Here is a 16,693-nt window from a genome sequence, read left to right as displayed (position 1 = left end):
AGAGTCCCCCTTAAAATTTCTTGCAGGACTGGTTTAGTGGTCATGAACTCCTTTAGTTTTTATTTGTCTGGGAAACTATCTCTCCTTGTATTTTCAATGATAGCCTTGCTGGATAAAGAATTCTTGGCTTGGCATATTTTTCCAATTCAGCACATTGAATATAGCCTGCCACTTCTTTCTGGCCTGCCAAATTTCTGTGGATAGGTCTGCTGTGAACCTGATCTGTCTTCCCTTATAAGTTATGGACCTTTTTTCCCTTGCTGCTTTCATAATTATTTCTTTGTGTATTTTGTGAATTTGACTATGATATGCTTTGTTGATGGTCGGTTTTTGTTGAATCTAATGGGAGTTCTCTGTGCTTCTTGGATTTTTATGTCTGTCTTTCCCACAGGTTAGGAAAGTTTTCTGCTATGATTTGCTCACATAAGCCTTCTACCCTTTTCTCTCTCTCTTTATCTTCTGGGACTCCTATATTTCAGATGTTATTCCTTTTTAATGAGCCATTGAGTTCTCAAATTCTTATGTTGTGCTCTTTTGCCTTAGTTTCCCTTGTTTTTTTTTGTTTTTTTTTTTTGCTTCATTATTCTCCATAATTTTGTGTTCTATATCACTGATTCGCTGCTCTGTTTCATCCATCCTTGCCACTGTGGCATTCATTTGATATTGCATCTCAGGTATAGCATTTTTTATTTCATCCTGACTAGATTTCACTTCTTTAATCTCCACAGAAAGGAATTCTATGCTTTTTTCAACTCCAGCTAGTATTCTTATTATTGGGATTCTAAATTCTAGTTCAGACATCTTGCTTATATCTGTGTTGATTAAGGCCCTGGTTATCATTTCTTCCTGTTCTTTCTTTTGGAGTCAATTCCTTTGTTTTGTGGTTTTGGAGGAAATAAAAGAACTAATAAGATTGCGGTGCCTTGATGGCTCAGTTGGTTAAGTAACTGACTTCAGCTCAGTTCATGATCTCACAGTTTGTGAGTTCAAGCCCCACATGGGGCTCTGTGCTGACAGCTCAGAGCCTGGAGCCTGCTTCAGATTCTGTGTCTTCCTCTCTCTCTGCCCCTCCTCCGCTCACGCTCTATCTCTGTCTCTCAAAAATAAATAAATGTTAAAAGAAATTAAAAAAAGAATTAATAATATAAAAAGCTATAATTAAAAAAATAAAAACAACACAAAAAATCAAATAAAGGAAGCTAGATCCTAGGTGTGTTGTGGTCTGGTTGTTGAAAGAAGCTTGATGGAATAGAGAAAAAAGGGAAAGAATAGAAAAGAAAAAAAGTAAGAAAACGCTTAAAAATTAAAAAAAATGTATACAATAAAATAGAATAAAATGAAATGAAGAGAGTAAAATAGAATTTAAAAATTTATAAAAAAATAAAAAATGTAGTAAAAAGATTAAAACTTTTTGATAAAATGGAAAATAAAAATAATTTTTTTCTCTTTCTGTATGCAAGAAAACAAACAAAAAACCCTGAATAGATGGACCAGTGAACAGAATGAAATCACATCCAGTTTCCCCTAGAAATCACACTATGAAGCACTTTATAGTCTGTACACTAAGCAGGCAGAGACTTGTGGTGGTCTCTAGGGCATGGTTGGCACAGTTGGATGGGGCTTGGTGTAATGGCTCCATCCCACACTAGGTGGTGCTACTTAGCTTACTGGGGTGAATCAGTGTGGTGTTGGTGGTGTGTATGCATATGCACAGGAGAGGTGAAAATGGCATCACTCGCCTTCCCAGTCTCTAGCTCCAGAACTCTGTGCTCTCACGCCCGGGCAATCAAGCACCCCTCCTTTGTCTCCAGCTTCCATCCACTTCCTGCTTCTACATTGTCTGTGTCCAAGCCTTCAGCCTGCCAGGCGGAACCTCCTTCCAAAATTTTATCTCAGATGGGGCTGTTTCCAAACCCCTCACTTCTGAGGTCCCTGCAGCTTAGACCTGCTCTGACCCTCTGGGGGAGAATCTCGCTGAGCAATGGCCTCGTGCCAGCTTGCCCCCAGGAACGTTCCTGCGATCACACTGCTACGGAGGCTTAGAGATTGTGGCCAGGTGCCAGCTTGCCCCAGAAAGAGTTCATGTGATCATGTAGCGGCAGCGGTTCAGGAATTATGGTAAATGACAACACACAACCAGTGCCAGGTTTCAGAGCAGGCTGGTGTCTTTGTTCCAATACCAGCAATTGTGGCTTTTCTCCAGGGTCTGCTGAGGCTTTGCCTGTAGGGAGGTTATACAGCCTCTACCAAATGACCTCCTAGCAGGGGAACAGCTTCTCCCTGTGTGGCCCACAAACACCTTGGACCTCACTGCCTGCTCCTGGGGATTCGACCTTCCCATCAGAGCACCACTAGATATTGAGCTGTGGAATTTGCGAGTCTGGTTTCCCCTGTATATAGAGTCCTAGTGGTAATGAAACCCTCTCCTTTCTCCCCTTCTTGTTCAGTCACTTGTGGGTGTTTCCATTCTTTCTCTCTCAGCTACTTTTGCGGGGGAGGGGGACATGCCTTTCCTGTACTCTCCATTCTCTGTCCTCTCTCCACCAAAACAGCTCCCTACTCTCCGTGGTTTCTCTCACCTCCAGTTCACCTCTCCATGCCGTGTACCTGCTGAATTCTGTGGCTCGTTATGCAGATTATGTTAACCCTCAGATCGATTTTCTAGGTGTGCAAAACTGGTTTGGGGTTGATCTAGCTGTATTTCAGGGACTAGAGAAACAGAGAACTTCCATGCTACTCTGCCATCTTGGCCAACTCATCTGGATTATGAAATTTCTGGCCTTGAAACATACAAAGCCAAATGTAATGGTTCGTAGTTTTGATGATTAAGGGTAATTATAAATACATGTACTTGTTCTGTGTTCTGTAGCATTGATGTGTCCTAAATGGCTACTCTGAATTCAGCTTAGTTTTTTTTTTTTTTTATTTGTTTTAATGTTTTTTTTATTTTTTTGAGACAGAGAGAGAGAGACAGAGCATGAGCAGGGGAGGGGCAGAGAGGGAGACACAGAATCCGAAGCAGGCTCCAGGCTCTGAGCTGTCAGCAGAGCCTGAAGCGGGGCTCGAACCCATGGACTCTGAGATCATGACCTGAGCTAAAGTCGGATGCCCAACCGACTGAGCCACCCAGGCGCCCTGAATTCAGCTTAGTTTTTACAGTCCAAGTCTGTCAACATCAGCTTGACAAGTAGATTTTATCCGTGTGCTTCTCTCCCCATGCTCTGCATCTTATCTATTATATCTAGTCTGGCAGGAAGCCAAATTATCAATGCTGGCTAGTTACTTGATAGTAAGATTAAATAGGCTTTATTTAAGCACCTTTGATTCAATGAGCACACACTTTAATGCCTAAACTTCCTGACATCTATTTTGGTTGCTTGGAACTTTATCTCCTATGCTTGATATTTCAGCTATGTGAGACAGTACTGTGGATATACTCTTTAGAGGAGCCTGGCTGGCTCAGCCTGTAGAGCATGAGAATCTTGATCTCAAGGATGTTGACTAAAGCCCCTCATTGGGCACTGGGCTTAATTTTTTCTACTTTTTAAACTTTGAGAGGTAGTGGTTGCTGCTGTGTATTCTGCCTTTTCAGTACAATAGAATTGCATTTGGTTGCTGGGTGGCTATGTGACCAGTTCTGTGCAGTGAATTTGATAGAAGTGTTATGTAGGATTTCTTAGTCAAGAACTTAATTATCAAAGCCCTTTTGGCCTTTTGTCACCACTAGCATTGTTCTAGAGAGAAGATGCTCTATCACTTTGGGTCCCTGTGATGCATATGAAGTTCAAGGAATAAATCTAAATTATTTTCAGGGTTGTTTCTGCAGCATTATTTTAGCCTATCTTGACTTACTTCAAAAAAAGTGCAAAAAAAGTAAAACATTCAATCTAAATGAAGAACTTTACAAAAATCACATGACTTTCACAGAGAACACTTTGTTAAGGAAAATGAGTTCCATAGGCAGTTCAAGAACTCATAAAACCTTTTGTAGTCAGGCATACGTAGCCATAGCTCTGTGGTGTTGTACAGTCACGTTTGAATCTCTGCATTTTATTTATGTTACCTAACTGGAGGCTTATATCCCTTATGTATAATATTGGGAAAACAGGATTTTAAAATAATTGAATTATGAAAATTACCTGACAGTAAGATCTTTAATAAATGGTAGCTATTATAACAGCTATATTAATCGGTTAGTCTGGCAATATAGATCTAATTGTAGAGTTACTGTTAATCCTTCCATTCATAACTTAATGCACATAACTGGCTTAATTCATTGAAGGCAAACATTTATTTTCCTTTTCTTTCCAAGATTCTGTTTAGGCTAGTTACACCAAACATAATGCAGAAACATTGTGTCGGACATTTTTAAACCAGTCTTTAATTTCCAATTCAGGTATTATAACACACACACACACACACACACACACACACACACACACTCTCAAGAAAGTCAGGGAATATACAGTATAAACATGTACAGCATATCCTACCTTCATGCATTCTTTTTAAAACATACTTTTAAAATGAAGTTCTTTTAAAAGAATTAGAAAACGTAGAATTACTTATTCTGCTACTTCCCTTTGAAATTCCATTGTCTTAAATTCTAATAGAAAGTGTTCTTAACTATGGAAAAGGCTGGGATATTCACTGGAGACCAAAATCTGGTGATACCATCTTTTATGTTCTCTGCTGTACTCTCAAATGCCTAGAAACAGTAGGTATTCGTCAGATAAATAGAATGACATTTAAAAACAAATCCCAGAGATAAAGGTTCTGAAGCCTAGTTGGGGGACCACAATATCATTTTGAAGTGCTCTGGCTAAAGAGAGGATGTGACCAAATGTAATCACATGCCTGGGCTGGATACTTCTAGGCATAGAGCTGTGTGAAGGTGTGGGAGTAAGTGCACTGTTCTAGAAAAAGGGGGGCATTAGGAGCAATAACAAATGAAGGTTACAGTATACTGCAAAATGACCAAGCTCATTTTCTAGGTTTTGCTTTCAACTAGAAGATTGCACGGTCTCCTATGATTCAGTAATCATATTACTCCTCAGCATTATGGTTCCTAGACAGGCCTAGTCAATGTTATGATTTACATCACCCTATTGAGGGAAATTGTTATCCAAAACCAAGTAACCCAATTCTTGAACACCATCTGAAAACTTTTTATATTCAAGACCTCATTATTTCTATTTTATTTCTTATTATATATAAGGAATCTTCCAGAATGTATTGTGGGTATTCCTATAATTAGTCATATTTACAAGACACAAAGTATTTGGGTAAAAAGCAAATTTCATCATTTGTATACTTACAGATGAGGTTTATAAATTGATTTTAAGCACCATATATATACAATCCAATACTACAAACCAACAATGTTTCAAACTCAAGATGTTTCATTAACCATGATGCCACCTCGTCTCAATAAACAAACGCTGTTTTATGGGCTATGTGAGAAAGCAATCATCATTTAGTTATCAATTACACAAAATTGTCTTGAAGGGTAGACTGTATTTAAAAAAGAACAAAACAACCAAAAAAGCCAGGCTAAATAACTAGCCCCAATTACAAAAGATCAAAGATATAAAGAACTAAGGGTCCCCAGAGACGCCCTCATTCCTTTTGCCTTGGCTCTAAGTTTCAAGAATGGTGCTAAACTGGCATGAAGAGATGGAAGCAAAATCTTTAAAACACAATGTGGAGTACCTTTTTGAATCTTACTCAGTTGTAACTACTTAAAAAAAAGTTCAGATAAGGACATCTGTCCTTTTTCAGATTAACATGAGCTATACAAAAGAAGCATTTTAGATTATTGAAAGAAATTTAACATTTATTAATCCCTCATGTGCCAGATACTCATGTTCAAATATCAAAACCTACAAAGGGATCTATTATTTGTAAATGATAAACCGGCTCAGAAGTTGCTCAAAACCAGTTATTAATTGTTGGAACTGAGCTTCAAATTAAGGCTTTCCTCTAGTTTAATTCAGGATAGCACACTGGTTGGCAGTGTACTAAGCCTGTAAAAAAGAAAGTCTATAATGGAAAGTATTTTTTAATATTAAGCAGTTCTCACGACCTTAACAAATTGTATCTATAAAGAGCTTACTAAATGTCAACTTCATTTAATCCTTCATTTGTTAAAGGAAAAAAAAAAGAGGACATACTTCAAATGGCACTAAGTGAAGCATACTTCATTTATATCATTTTCTACAAAATAAGTTAACTTTAAGCCAAACAATTTCAATGATGATAAATGCATTTCATTATTTATTTAGATGTTTAAGCTCTCGCACTAGATTTTTACAAGCTGGTGAACACTGACAAATTATTTCTCCCACAGAACTATAACCACACATTCCCAGACAGTATAAATATATGGTTGAACTAACATTAATACACATCACCATTTTATCAATTACATAATAAAACAAATTATCAAGTATCCAAATATTAAGTTACACAGCTCAAAAGGCATATAAAATATTAGATGTCTGCTCAATTCATTAGCAGAAACCCACTTTTTTTTTTTTTTTTTTTTGCAAGAGAGGTTGGGAAGAGAAGGAAAAAAAAATCACACTTCAAACAAAAATAAGTTGGTAAACAACTTCAGATAAGAAAAAAAATACAAGAATTTCAGAAATTTTATGATTAAGAATTGTTTTAGCTACAATAACAAAGCATCTCTACCTTTTAAAAAAATATTTACTAAATTAAAGAGCGTATTCTACATGTTCTGCACAAGACAAAGGCAACATTTTACTAAAAATACTTAATAGCCCCCTCCCATTCTTTTTTTCAGGCCCTCCCTGTAAGTTGCACCCCAAAGTGCAAACATTAAAATTAACTGTAAGGCTTTTTTTGTCTGGAGACATTAAAGACATGTGCTTCTGTACAATGTAGATTTTCAAAATGGAGGTTTTCCTTAACAGCACAAAATAAAATTTGTAGAAAGACATGAAACAATCATTGTTAAGACTTGGTAAAAATCCAAAAAAAAAAAAAAAAAGGTTGAGCAAACCTGATGTATACTGGTACAAATGTGGGAGATGTAAACATAAAGTAAGCAGGCAAATAACCATATAGGCCCTAATTTCTATGTTTGAAATGACTGAAGGAATAAACCACATAAGGTCCAGAGTGTTCATAGTTCCTGGGATTTTAGTTCTGTATAACACTAAAAATATACAAGTATTGTGCTGGGTATTTTGGCACCTAATCTTTCTAAATTTCATATATATTGATAAGATTCTGGCATGGGAATAGATTTAAAGACATAACTCAATACTGCATGATTTCAGGAAAGGTCAATTGGTACAAGTGATAAGCACATTTTAAATGTTGAACAGCAAGAATCTTTTGCTAAGTGTCCAAAACAGGTTGATCGTAACCCAAGCATAGAGGTTGCAATTCCATCAAACTTGTGGCCTGATAAAACTGCTTTCCAATACTCCTATGGAAGCTTCATTAGACTTATTCACTAAGCCAACATGTTGGCTACTATGTATGACAAATTAGGTCCTGTTTCAAGTTCCACTTCCAAGGCAATGACATCAGGCACCCCAGTTTTATTGAATGCAACAGTTGTTTCTATGACCATTGGAGTCTTTGAAGCGCAGCCGCATTTTAGGACGATATTTCTCCAAATACAAAAGTTGCTTGCTGTTAAAAGCTCCACGCCGCTTTCTGGATGGAGAAAAACAAAAGATGAAGCAACTAAAGCAAAATCCCTCTGTATTTCCACTTACCATGTTAGAGGCAATTAATTATTATCTCTCTTGTGGCAATTAATCTTTTGATTAGTATGCTGTGACTTAATGCAGAAATATGGATAGGCATACATGTGTAAATGAAAAAAGGGTAGTAAAAAGTTCAAAATCTTGGGTGTTTAGTTACAATAGTCAAAATTTATATATCCATTTACATGAGGTGTAAGAAAAGACAAATTTATTGGATTAGAACCTCTGTAATATGAACAATTACATGAAATTCAAAAAAGGTAAGATCTTTATTTCCTGGCTTTAATACTGTCTTAAAAATGAACTTAATGGTTAGGTGGACCGTGGGGGAAAATTGTAATATAATTAAACTCACTAACAATGATGAAAAAAAATTCATTACACACTTACTGTCTTATGAACTGTACTGCATCTTCGTATTTCATTCCACCTTCAATTAATGCTAGGGCAACAAGCACTGGAGCTCTGGTAAGGTAAGAATTTTGGTAAATCACTTAAAAAAAAAAAAAATACTAGGAAATTCAATACTCCAAACATTCCCCAATCCAAAAGTACTATAATTTACTACCCTTCCTATGTAATACCTTATAATAAATCTTGACTTCATGTTAAAAAATTAATAAAGTATCAGCATTTTCCTACCAAACCCAGATTTTTACCTGGAACCAAAAATGAAATATGCCTTGAACTGTTGCAAATAAGTCTAGAAAGTAAGATTTGTATTATTGGAGGACAATTCTGAAAAAATTTAGGAGGGTAAATCTTGATAAATGCAGACAATTTTTTCCTGAATTCCAAGCAGTGAAAAGTATATTCCATTAAAAAAAAAAAATTGTTTTTAAAGGTCACGAACTCCTCTCCTAAAGATCTTCTGCAAATGTTTGCTTTAACCCCCCTGCCCCCCAATCACTGGGCCATCAGTGTTCATTTTACTTCCCTCCACTAGAATAGAACTTTTTTTTTGGTGGAGGGCATGGAGGGCAGTGGTAGTGATGCACAAATCTGGACATGAATATTTTGGTATTACTGGGTAAGGAGTTCTCATTGAATCAGAATTCAGGATCAAGCACTCTATCAAAAGCACACCATACGCAATGCAAATTACCTTAGAAATGATTCATAGTTCTTTTTTGCAATGAGTTTGGACCATGACTCTAATACCATTGATATAACCTAGCACACACGATTAACTCTGTAAATAATTGTGCCCACAGAGACAAGTGTAAATTACAACTATAGTGTCTGTTAGTTCCAGACTGGAATAATGTACTGGAATACATTATAGTTACATTCATTTATCTTTTTAAAAAAATTTTTTAAAAAATGTTTATTTATTTAAGACAGAGAGGGACAGTGCATGAGCAGGGGAGGGGCAGAGAAAAGAGGGAGACACGGAATCCGAAGCAGGCTCTAGGCTCCGAGCTGTCAGTACAGAGCCCAATGCGGGACTTGAACCCACAAACTTGAGCTGACGTTGGGTGGTTAACCAACTAAGTCACCCAGACACCCCCACCCACTTTTTAGTTTTAATATGTAACGTAACAAAGCAAAATGACTCAAAAAATGATAACGGAGTCTTTACTGGAATCAAAATCAAGTTTTTACTAGAATTAAGACCAATACCATCAAATGGATTTAAGAAATTCTCTTACCTCCCAAGACCTGCAACACAATGAACAGCAATACAACAACCAGGTTCTTCACGAAACTTAATTTTTACAAGACTTAACCAGTCATCAACAATCTGGTTGGATGGTGGCGCACCATCATCAAAAGGCCAATCCTAAGTCAAAAGAATATTTAAACAGTTTAGATTTTTTAAAAAAGTACCAAACTAGTAATTCTAAGTTTCTAACACTCCAATGTCTTCAGAAGCATTTTAATATGTCTAAACATGTGTTTTATGAAACCCTACTGTCAATGAAATGCAAATAAATGCTGAATCTTTATAAAGATCTCATTGCTTCAAAGCTTTACTTAGCTTTCACCTTTACTTAGAAATTAAGATAATGCATTCTCTTGTAATAACTTAAAAAAATTAGGCATTTTGAAGTCGGTCATTTTTTTTGTAGCACAGTATCATAAACACATAGGAACTATTATATACTTACGAGAACATGGATGCCTTCTTTCTCTACAAGAGTAGTGTCATAAGTTGCTTCACATACTCTTACTATTGTGGTAACACCATACTTCTTAAGTTCCTGGATAAAACATACATAAAACACACTTAATAAGTCTTTACAACAATGTTACTATTGCTCACCAACTGTCCAACAGGTATTGCTAGTTAACAGAAATTCATTCATGGAATCACTGATATAACCTAGGTATGTTTAATAGGGAAGTGAAATAAATCAATGTATCATTTTTTCATACCCATCCACTTTCATGACTAAACTCTGGGAAGTGAAATCTTGTTTTAAGTGACAATACCAGAGCAGCATAAAAAAGGGGAAATACTAAACATCACATATTTTTAACAAATGAGACGTTAAAAAAAATCCTATGGCCCTTCATACATGGAAGTTGTTTATAGTCATGGTAACACAAGCTGTATGGAGATCAAGTACTACCAAAAGAGGATTAGAAGCAATTCAGGGACAAAGATAAATAAAATAGAACCCAAAGGAATCACTCATGACTATAAGTAATCTGACCTGACATGATTACATTAGTTCCTTAAACTTTTGCTCATTTGCAGTACATACTGTTATTTAGAACCTTAGAAGTAAATTCAAAGACTCTAAAATCCCGAAACTACAGTGTAAAAAAAACAACATCATTTAAAACTACAGGGTATAAGACTCATAATCCATTATTACTAATTATAATTGGTAGCTAAAAATTGGCTTCTAAGCATCAAATAGGGTCCAAAACATAAGCTAACTTTGGTTATGATATTAGTCATTAGGCTAAGCAGATACATGAAAAATGTCTACGTGGTAGCCTTCCTCCTATAAATTTCTTGTGAAAACCATACTGTTATACCGCCCTCACAGAAATTTAAATAAGCAAACTGTGAGGCATGAACAACTAAATTATCTTATTATAAATCCAAACTAATTCAAGTACATGTCCTTCTTTAGATGTAAAAAATAACCTAAAGGGAAAAACCTGATATTTCATTTCTGGGAATTGAACTGCAGTTATACCAACAGAAATTTTCTTTCTTTTTAACATTTATTTGTTTTTAAAAGAGAGAGAGAGAGAGAGGGCCCGCGCGCGCGCGCAAGTGGGGGAGGGGCACAGAGAGAGGGAGGCACAGAATCCGAAGTAGGTTCCAGGCTCTGAGCTGTCAGCACAGAGCCTGACAGGGGCCTCGAACTCACAAATTGTGAGATCATGACCTAAATGGAAGTCGGACACTTAACTGATTGAGTCACCCAGGCGCCCCGCTCCAAACAAAAATTTTCTAAACTACTATTTTGTTAGATAAAAAGCCCCACCACCAAACTGTAATCAATATAAGAATATCAAACCTTACCTCTATAAATTTGTTTAAGGTCGCATTGGTTGGATTGTGTGTAATGAGAAATCTCATGTTCTTGTATGTGACTTCCACAGGAGCTGGGCGGTTCATTCGAGCCATGTTAATTTTGTTAAAAACACTCAATAAGGTTATGAAAGAATTTTAAAAATTGAAACAGAAATGATGCAAAGAAACTGAGTCTACTTCGATATACTCCACTTGAAATTCTCAGTGCTTTGAGTATGAAGTTGGGAGTAATGGGAAATGAAATGAACCTCCTAACAAGAAGCAGCAATTCTTCAATCCAGTAATACTGAGGCAATAGAAAGGAAGTGCACTGAGGTTTACCCCATCCAGGTCAGAACTCTTGTAAAATGCTCTGTGGATTTCAATTCAACACTCTGTGTCCAGGTTAACCACTCTTATGGGGGCTTCTTGGTGGAGTAGTAATGAATTTCTACAGTTCACTTGTCTGCATAGAGGTCGTGCTGTGCCTGGCAGTAATCTCCACTGCCCTTCAGAAACTCCATAAATGTGTGACCAAGAACACCACAGAACTGCTGTTTAAAAGAAAAAGAGAGAGGGAAAAAAATTGTTTTCTAATTCAAAGGAATATGTTACACTTTTGTAGTATTTAAGTGCACAACTATCTTCAAATATGGGCCCAACCCACCTCTTCAACTTTTACTGAATATACAAAAATATAAGAGTGATTACAGATTAAAGCAATAACCATAAAACAAGCATTCACAAGTACATTACTTTAAATTGAAATTACTGCCCTAAAACAGAAAACCCTCAAATACCATTGTTACCTTTGGTCAATATCACTTACATGTATTTTTCAATTATTCATTTTAAATAGTTATTGGCTTTACACTGTTATAAGCTCTACCTATGAACAGCTTTCTATGTAGAGTTTTCCAACTAATAAAATATTTTTACATATTGTAAACTTCATGAAAAGTTTGGAAGCTGTTAGTTCTTGCATAGTTCACTTACTCCTCTAAAGACTCAACCTATGTGTGTGTGTGTGTGTGTGTGTGTGTATATATATATACATACATATATATATATATATTTTTTTTTTAACCTTTATTTTTAAAGTACTCTCTGCAACCAACATGGGGCTCAAACTTACAATCCTAAGGATCAAGAGTCACATGTTCAACTGACATAGCCAGCCTGGCTCCCCTCAACCAATATGTTCTTAAGAGGAAAAACAGAAACTAGTTTTCAAATTCTTCCAGATACACTATCTCATTTGATTCTTAGCAACCTAATAATTCCCTTTCAACAGATTTTCCTTATCTGAGTCTTTGAAAGTCAATCAACTTATTATATGAAGTATCATAAGGATATACATTTATTAAAAAAAAAAAGACTTGTGTTTGCATGTGTGCTTAGGAGTAAAGCCAGGAATAAGAAAATTCATAGGTTAATAAAAGCACCAAGTACCAGGCACTGCCTCAAACACTTTATATGTATTTCCAAAGGCAAATTACCCAATAAAATGTATTCTTTTAAGAATAAAAGATTCCCCTAAATTTAAACATTTAAAAGGCTTAAAATTAAATTCAATCTATCTGCTATTTTCATTTTGCAACTTTAAATAGCATTTTGCACCATGCCAGTTATAGGCTCCAGAATAACTTTGCTACATTTTGAAGAATTCACATATGGCAAATCATTGAAACATCAGGTCAAAAACCCAGTTCATTTTTTCTGTCAAAACAAAGGAACTAGCCTCAGGAGTCATTTCTTACAAGATTGTCCCAGAAGAAAGAGGACTTTCATTATTCCAAATTTGTTTAAATGAGCCCTCAGAGGTTATTCCTTCACCTATTTGCTAGCTGGGTTAAAACATTAGTGACTACCATTAAGGACTTTGCTCTACTACAGCAAACACAGACTGCAGTAATCTGGAAAATAATTTCAATTATATGTTTTCCTCAAATCCTAAATATTATTTCCTTAGAATTGAAAAAAAAAAAAAGTGATTCTGGCAGCTTTTCCATGACATACAAGGAATTTAAGAATCTTTGTAAAGTGTTAAGTGCAATGACCCGTGTAGTTCGGTATTCTGATTTCCAGATACTCTTTTGTCAACTGAAAGCAAATATGTAAGACAGTATTTCACATCACGATTTCCACATTTAACAGCTAAAATTCTCGTCACAGCTGAGTCTGGACACATCTCTTCATATAAGCAACTTTCATCAGGGAGCAAAGAAAGCAACAGAAATAATTCACTTAGTGGAGCCATCCAGTGGCTGGGGGGGAACTTCCACCAAAACAGCAGTCACCACAGCTACCTAACACCTTTCCTTACTGCCTAAGACATTTCCTCATTACCAATTTCCTTTCCACAGGAGAAACTATCCACAATAGGCTGCTCAGAAATACCAAGGAATGTCTCTCCCCTTCCACCTAGCAGTGCATATAATCACAACAATATACACAGAGGGAAGAAAGCAGTTTCTGTGCAGAAGCTTAAGTTGGTCTGTCAGACTGCAGTCAAAGCAATTAATCTGCAGGACCACTTTGTCCAGTAGTTCGTTGGAAAGTTTGTTTCAGATCTACTTGTATCTTAGGTAACGCACCTGGTACAGAGCATATGTGAAATGCATGGGAATGATCTAGCTTTTTGGTTTTCAACCGATTTACTGCCATCAAACAAAATTCATATAAAAAGAATAACAGGAAGCATTGCCTCAGAATCTGGATCCCAAGCAGGTCGACGGTTCCAACTACAGTGCAAATAACAACTTAATACTCTTGGAATGGCAGAAGGCTTCCACCGACAGAAGATAAACCTCAGAATTCTGGCTCTGGTTGCCTGCCGTTGCCACAAGCCAAAAGCAGGCAACAACACATTACACCAAGGATTTCAGGAACAGTTCTAAATAGTCCCCTATTAAAAGGCGCCATCCAGGGCCCCAAAGATTGGCAGGGAAAGTGCATACTGGTGCCCGGCCGTGGACTCCTTCGCTTCAGTGCAACAGTAGTCCTGGCAGTTTCCAAGGCGCTCAGACCCAGACCATTTCTCCACCGACTTGTCCCAGAGAAAGGACAAGACTCGACTTGTTCCCATTATCCAGAGCCCGAAGTGGGGCGTTAAATCCGGAACAGCTCGAATTACCAGGTGGAGACTGAGGGAGCAGGGCGGGGCAGGGAGTCGGTGTCCTCACCTAGCAGAGCCTCGCACTAGCCCCCGTAAGGCTGCAGCTCGGGGAAAGCCCCCGATGGCCGCAGCTCAGCACACGCGGCCGTGCGCGCCGGGGCCCGCCCGCGGCGCTCCCTCTCCGCGCCGCAATCACGGGTTCGCGCCGCGCCTTCAGTCAGGCGCGGACGCCGAGGCCATTTTGTCTGAGGCGCCGGTCGGGCCGCGGAGCACAGGGGTGGCGGCACCAGGCTCCTGTCCCGCTCCGGGCCGCGAGCCCGGAGACCTCCCGGTCGAGACCGTTATCAGCCTCGCCCGCTGCCCCGCCTACTCCACGCCGGCCCGGGTCTGGTGGCGACCCCGCCGCCGCGCCCTCCCCGTATCCGGCTCCGCAGTGACACGCGCAGCCCTTGCCCCACCCCGGGCCACGTCTCCCGCTTCCCAGGCGGGCCGCTCTCTTTCGGCCAAACAAAGGGGACTCGGGACGCCGCGGAGCCCGCCGGGCCCCGGCCAGGCGCGCCAGACCCGAGGGCCAAGGGCGGAGGCGGCGGTCACAAAGCGGCTTTTGTGCCGCCCCGCCCGGCCTGCTGCGGTGGCCGAAACCGCCCCCGCCCGCCGCGCAGGCCCGGCCGCACCGCCCCCACCGTCCCCGGCTCGGCGGGGATGAGGAAGCCGGTGCCTCTGGCAGCCAACCGCCACTCCGCAGCCCCGTGGACCCGAGCGTTCGCCTCCCCGCAGCCAGCCCCACCGGCCGGCCAGAGGCCCGTAGTCCGGACCGCTCCTGCCAGGGACCCACCGGAACTGCGTGCTGGGGCGGTGGGGAGCGGACGCCGGGCTCCGAACAAAGGCGACGGTGGGGATGGGGGGGCCGGCCGTGGAGCCCCGGCCCCAGAGGCGGCTGTGCGACGGATACTCACAGGAATATGTTTACTCATTGAAGATTGTGGCCTAATCATACAGCCGGTCCCGAGGCGGCGGCGACACAGGCGGTGGCGGCGGCTGCAGGGCAGGGGGTAGCGGTGGTCTTCGCGGGGCGGCGGCGGCTTTGCAGGCGGCGGCGGGGGCACCAGACTCTACCATGCAGTGAGCGGCTCCGAGGAGAGCGCGTAGCCCAGCCGGCCCGCAGTACAGGGAGCCAATACGCGCGCCGAGGCGCCCTTGCGTCACAAACCCTCTTTTTTATAGCCGGCACGACGTGTGAACTCCCGGCCACCAATCACCGCCGGGGGCCCCAGGCCGAGCGCCGACGAGCGGGGGCGGAGACCCGCCCCTTGCGGACGTCACCGCGCGGCGGCCGCTGCCGGTGTGAACCGGTTGATGAATGGCGAAGCGCTGGAGTCGTAGCATCTCTAGGGCGGGGGAGGGAAGGGGCAGTGGAGGGACTCAGGGGTGGACGAAGTCTGGGGTGGGGAAGGAATGGGAGCGGGAGAAGATTTCGATCGACTGTAAGGAATCACGCCGGAAGCCCTGGTTGTCATAGTTAAAACCGCCGAGGAGTGCGCAGATGTCACATGGGGAGCTTTGAAGTTGCCTCAAACTTAAAATGCAATCCCTTTAGGGCTGGAACCGTGCCTTAGCCCCGACCCTACTTTCTTCTGCCATAAGTCAAACCACAGTCATCTTTGTCAGCGGTTTACTTTGGCACCTGCGCCACTACGATCTCCGTCATCAAATAATATTTATGTCGCACGGCCGCTGTACCCGGTGACTCAACACCTTGAATGCCATGGCCCTAGGCTCGGACAAGGTGGATACTTGTCGCCGGGGGCACTTTCAAGCGGGGAGAAACTTCGCAAACTTCTGCTAGGGGAGACTGGGAGAGTACCTTGTGAGGCAGATAAAGCCCCATGCTTCCTATAGTCTTTTTTGGTCACGCCTCCATACTACACTCGCGGGCGACTGCAGTTGGCTCAGTTGTGGCATTTCGAAATCACATGCATCCTTTGTACTGCTGCTCACTTGATGTGTTGTCACAGATAATGAAAGGTTAGTCACTGCTAGAAGGAAGCGTTTTAAAAATTAAGAATCTTTGGTTATGTCAAGGACTGCTGTAATTCTTTGCGTCAAAGCTAAAGCTTTCTTTTCTTTCTTTCTTTCTTTCTTTCTTTCTTTCTTTCTTTCTTTCTTTCTTTCTTTCTTTCTTTCTTTCTTTCTTTCTTTCTTATTTTGTTCATTTTCAGTTCTGTTGTTCCACTGTTTTCATAATTTAGGCCCTTAAGTAAAGCTTTATAATTGTTCTGTGTTACACAAGGGCAACTTTGTCACAATCTGGAAACCCTTTCTCCTCTACTTTATGGAGGGACTAAACAGGAC

The 16,693-nt window shown here is 40.2% G+C and overlaps 1 protein-coding gene across 4 annotated transcripts; it reads right to left on the bottom strand.

Annotated features, from left to right (window-relative positions):
• Window positions 1–6,263: 6,263 nt before the first annotated feature.
• PTP4A1 (protein tyrosine phosphatase 4A1) lies at window positions 6,264–15,437 on the bottom strand. 4 transcript variants are annotated; one of them, XM_023254083.2, is made up of 6 exons: window positions 15,298–15,437; window positions 11,233–11,777; window positions 9,857–9,949; window positions 9,398–9,528; window positions 8,136–8,210; window positions 6,264–7,692 (listed from the first exon to the last, which is right to left on the bottom strand). In XM_023254083.2, the coding sequence occupies exons 2-6, from the start codon at window positions 11,335–11,337 to the stop codon at window positions 7,575–7,577; spliced, it is 522 nt and encodes a 173-aa protein (XP_023109851.1). In that variant the 5' UTR covers window positions 11,338–11,777; window positions 15,298–15,437; the 3' UTR covers window positions 6,264–7,574. The 4 variants fall into 4 exon arrangements, with proteins under 4 accessions (XP_023109851.1, XP_044913637.1, XP_023109852.1 ...); XM_045057702.1 differs by having other exon boundaries at window positions 6,264–7,688; XM_023254084.2 differs by having other exon boundaries at window positions 11,233–11,774; window positions 15,298–15,436.
• Between the last annotated feature and the right edge of the window lie 1,256 nt (window positions 15,438–16,693).

This window comes from Felis catus, chromosome B2, assembly GCF_018350175.1.
Source record: "Felis catus isolate Fca126 chromosome B2, F.catus_Fca126_mat1.0, whole genome shotgun sequence".
NCBI classification, from domain to species: Eukaryota; Metazoa; Chordata; class Mammalia; order Carnivora; family Felidae; genus Felis; species Felis catus.
This window is presented reverse-complemented; position numbering and strand designations above follow the sequence as displayed.

What these genes read in the sequence shown, in the direction of transcription:
- PTP4A1 (XM_045057702.1), bottom strand. Translation starts at nt 11,337, where the DNA reads ATGGCTCGAATGAACCGCCCAGCTCCTGTGGAAGTCACATACAAGAAC. An exon ending in CCTTAAACAAATTTATAGAG is followed by an intron (nt 9,950 to 11,232) that starts GTAAGGTTTGAT and finishes TGTTTTATCCAG; the next exon opens with GAACTTAAGAAGTATGGTGT. An exon ending in AAGAAGGCATCCATGTTCTC is followed by an intron (nt 9,529 to 9,856) that starts GTAAGTATATAA and finishes CTTTTGACTTAG; the next exon opens with GATTGGCCTTTTGATGATGG.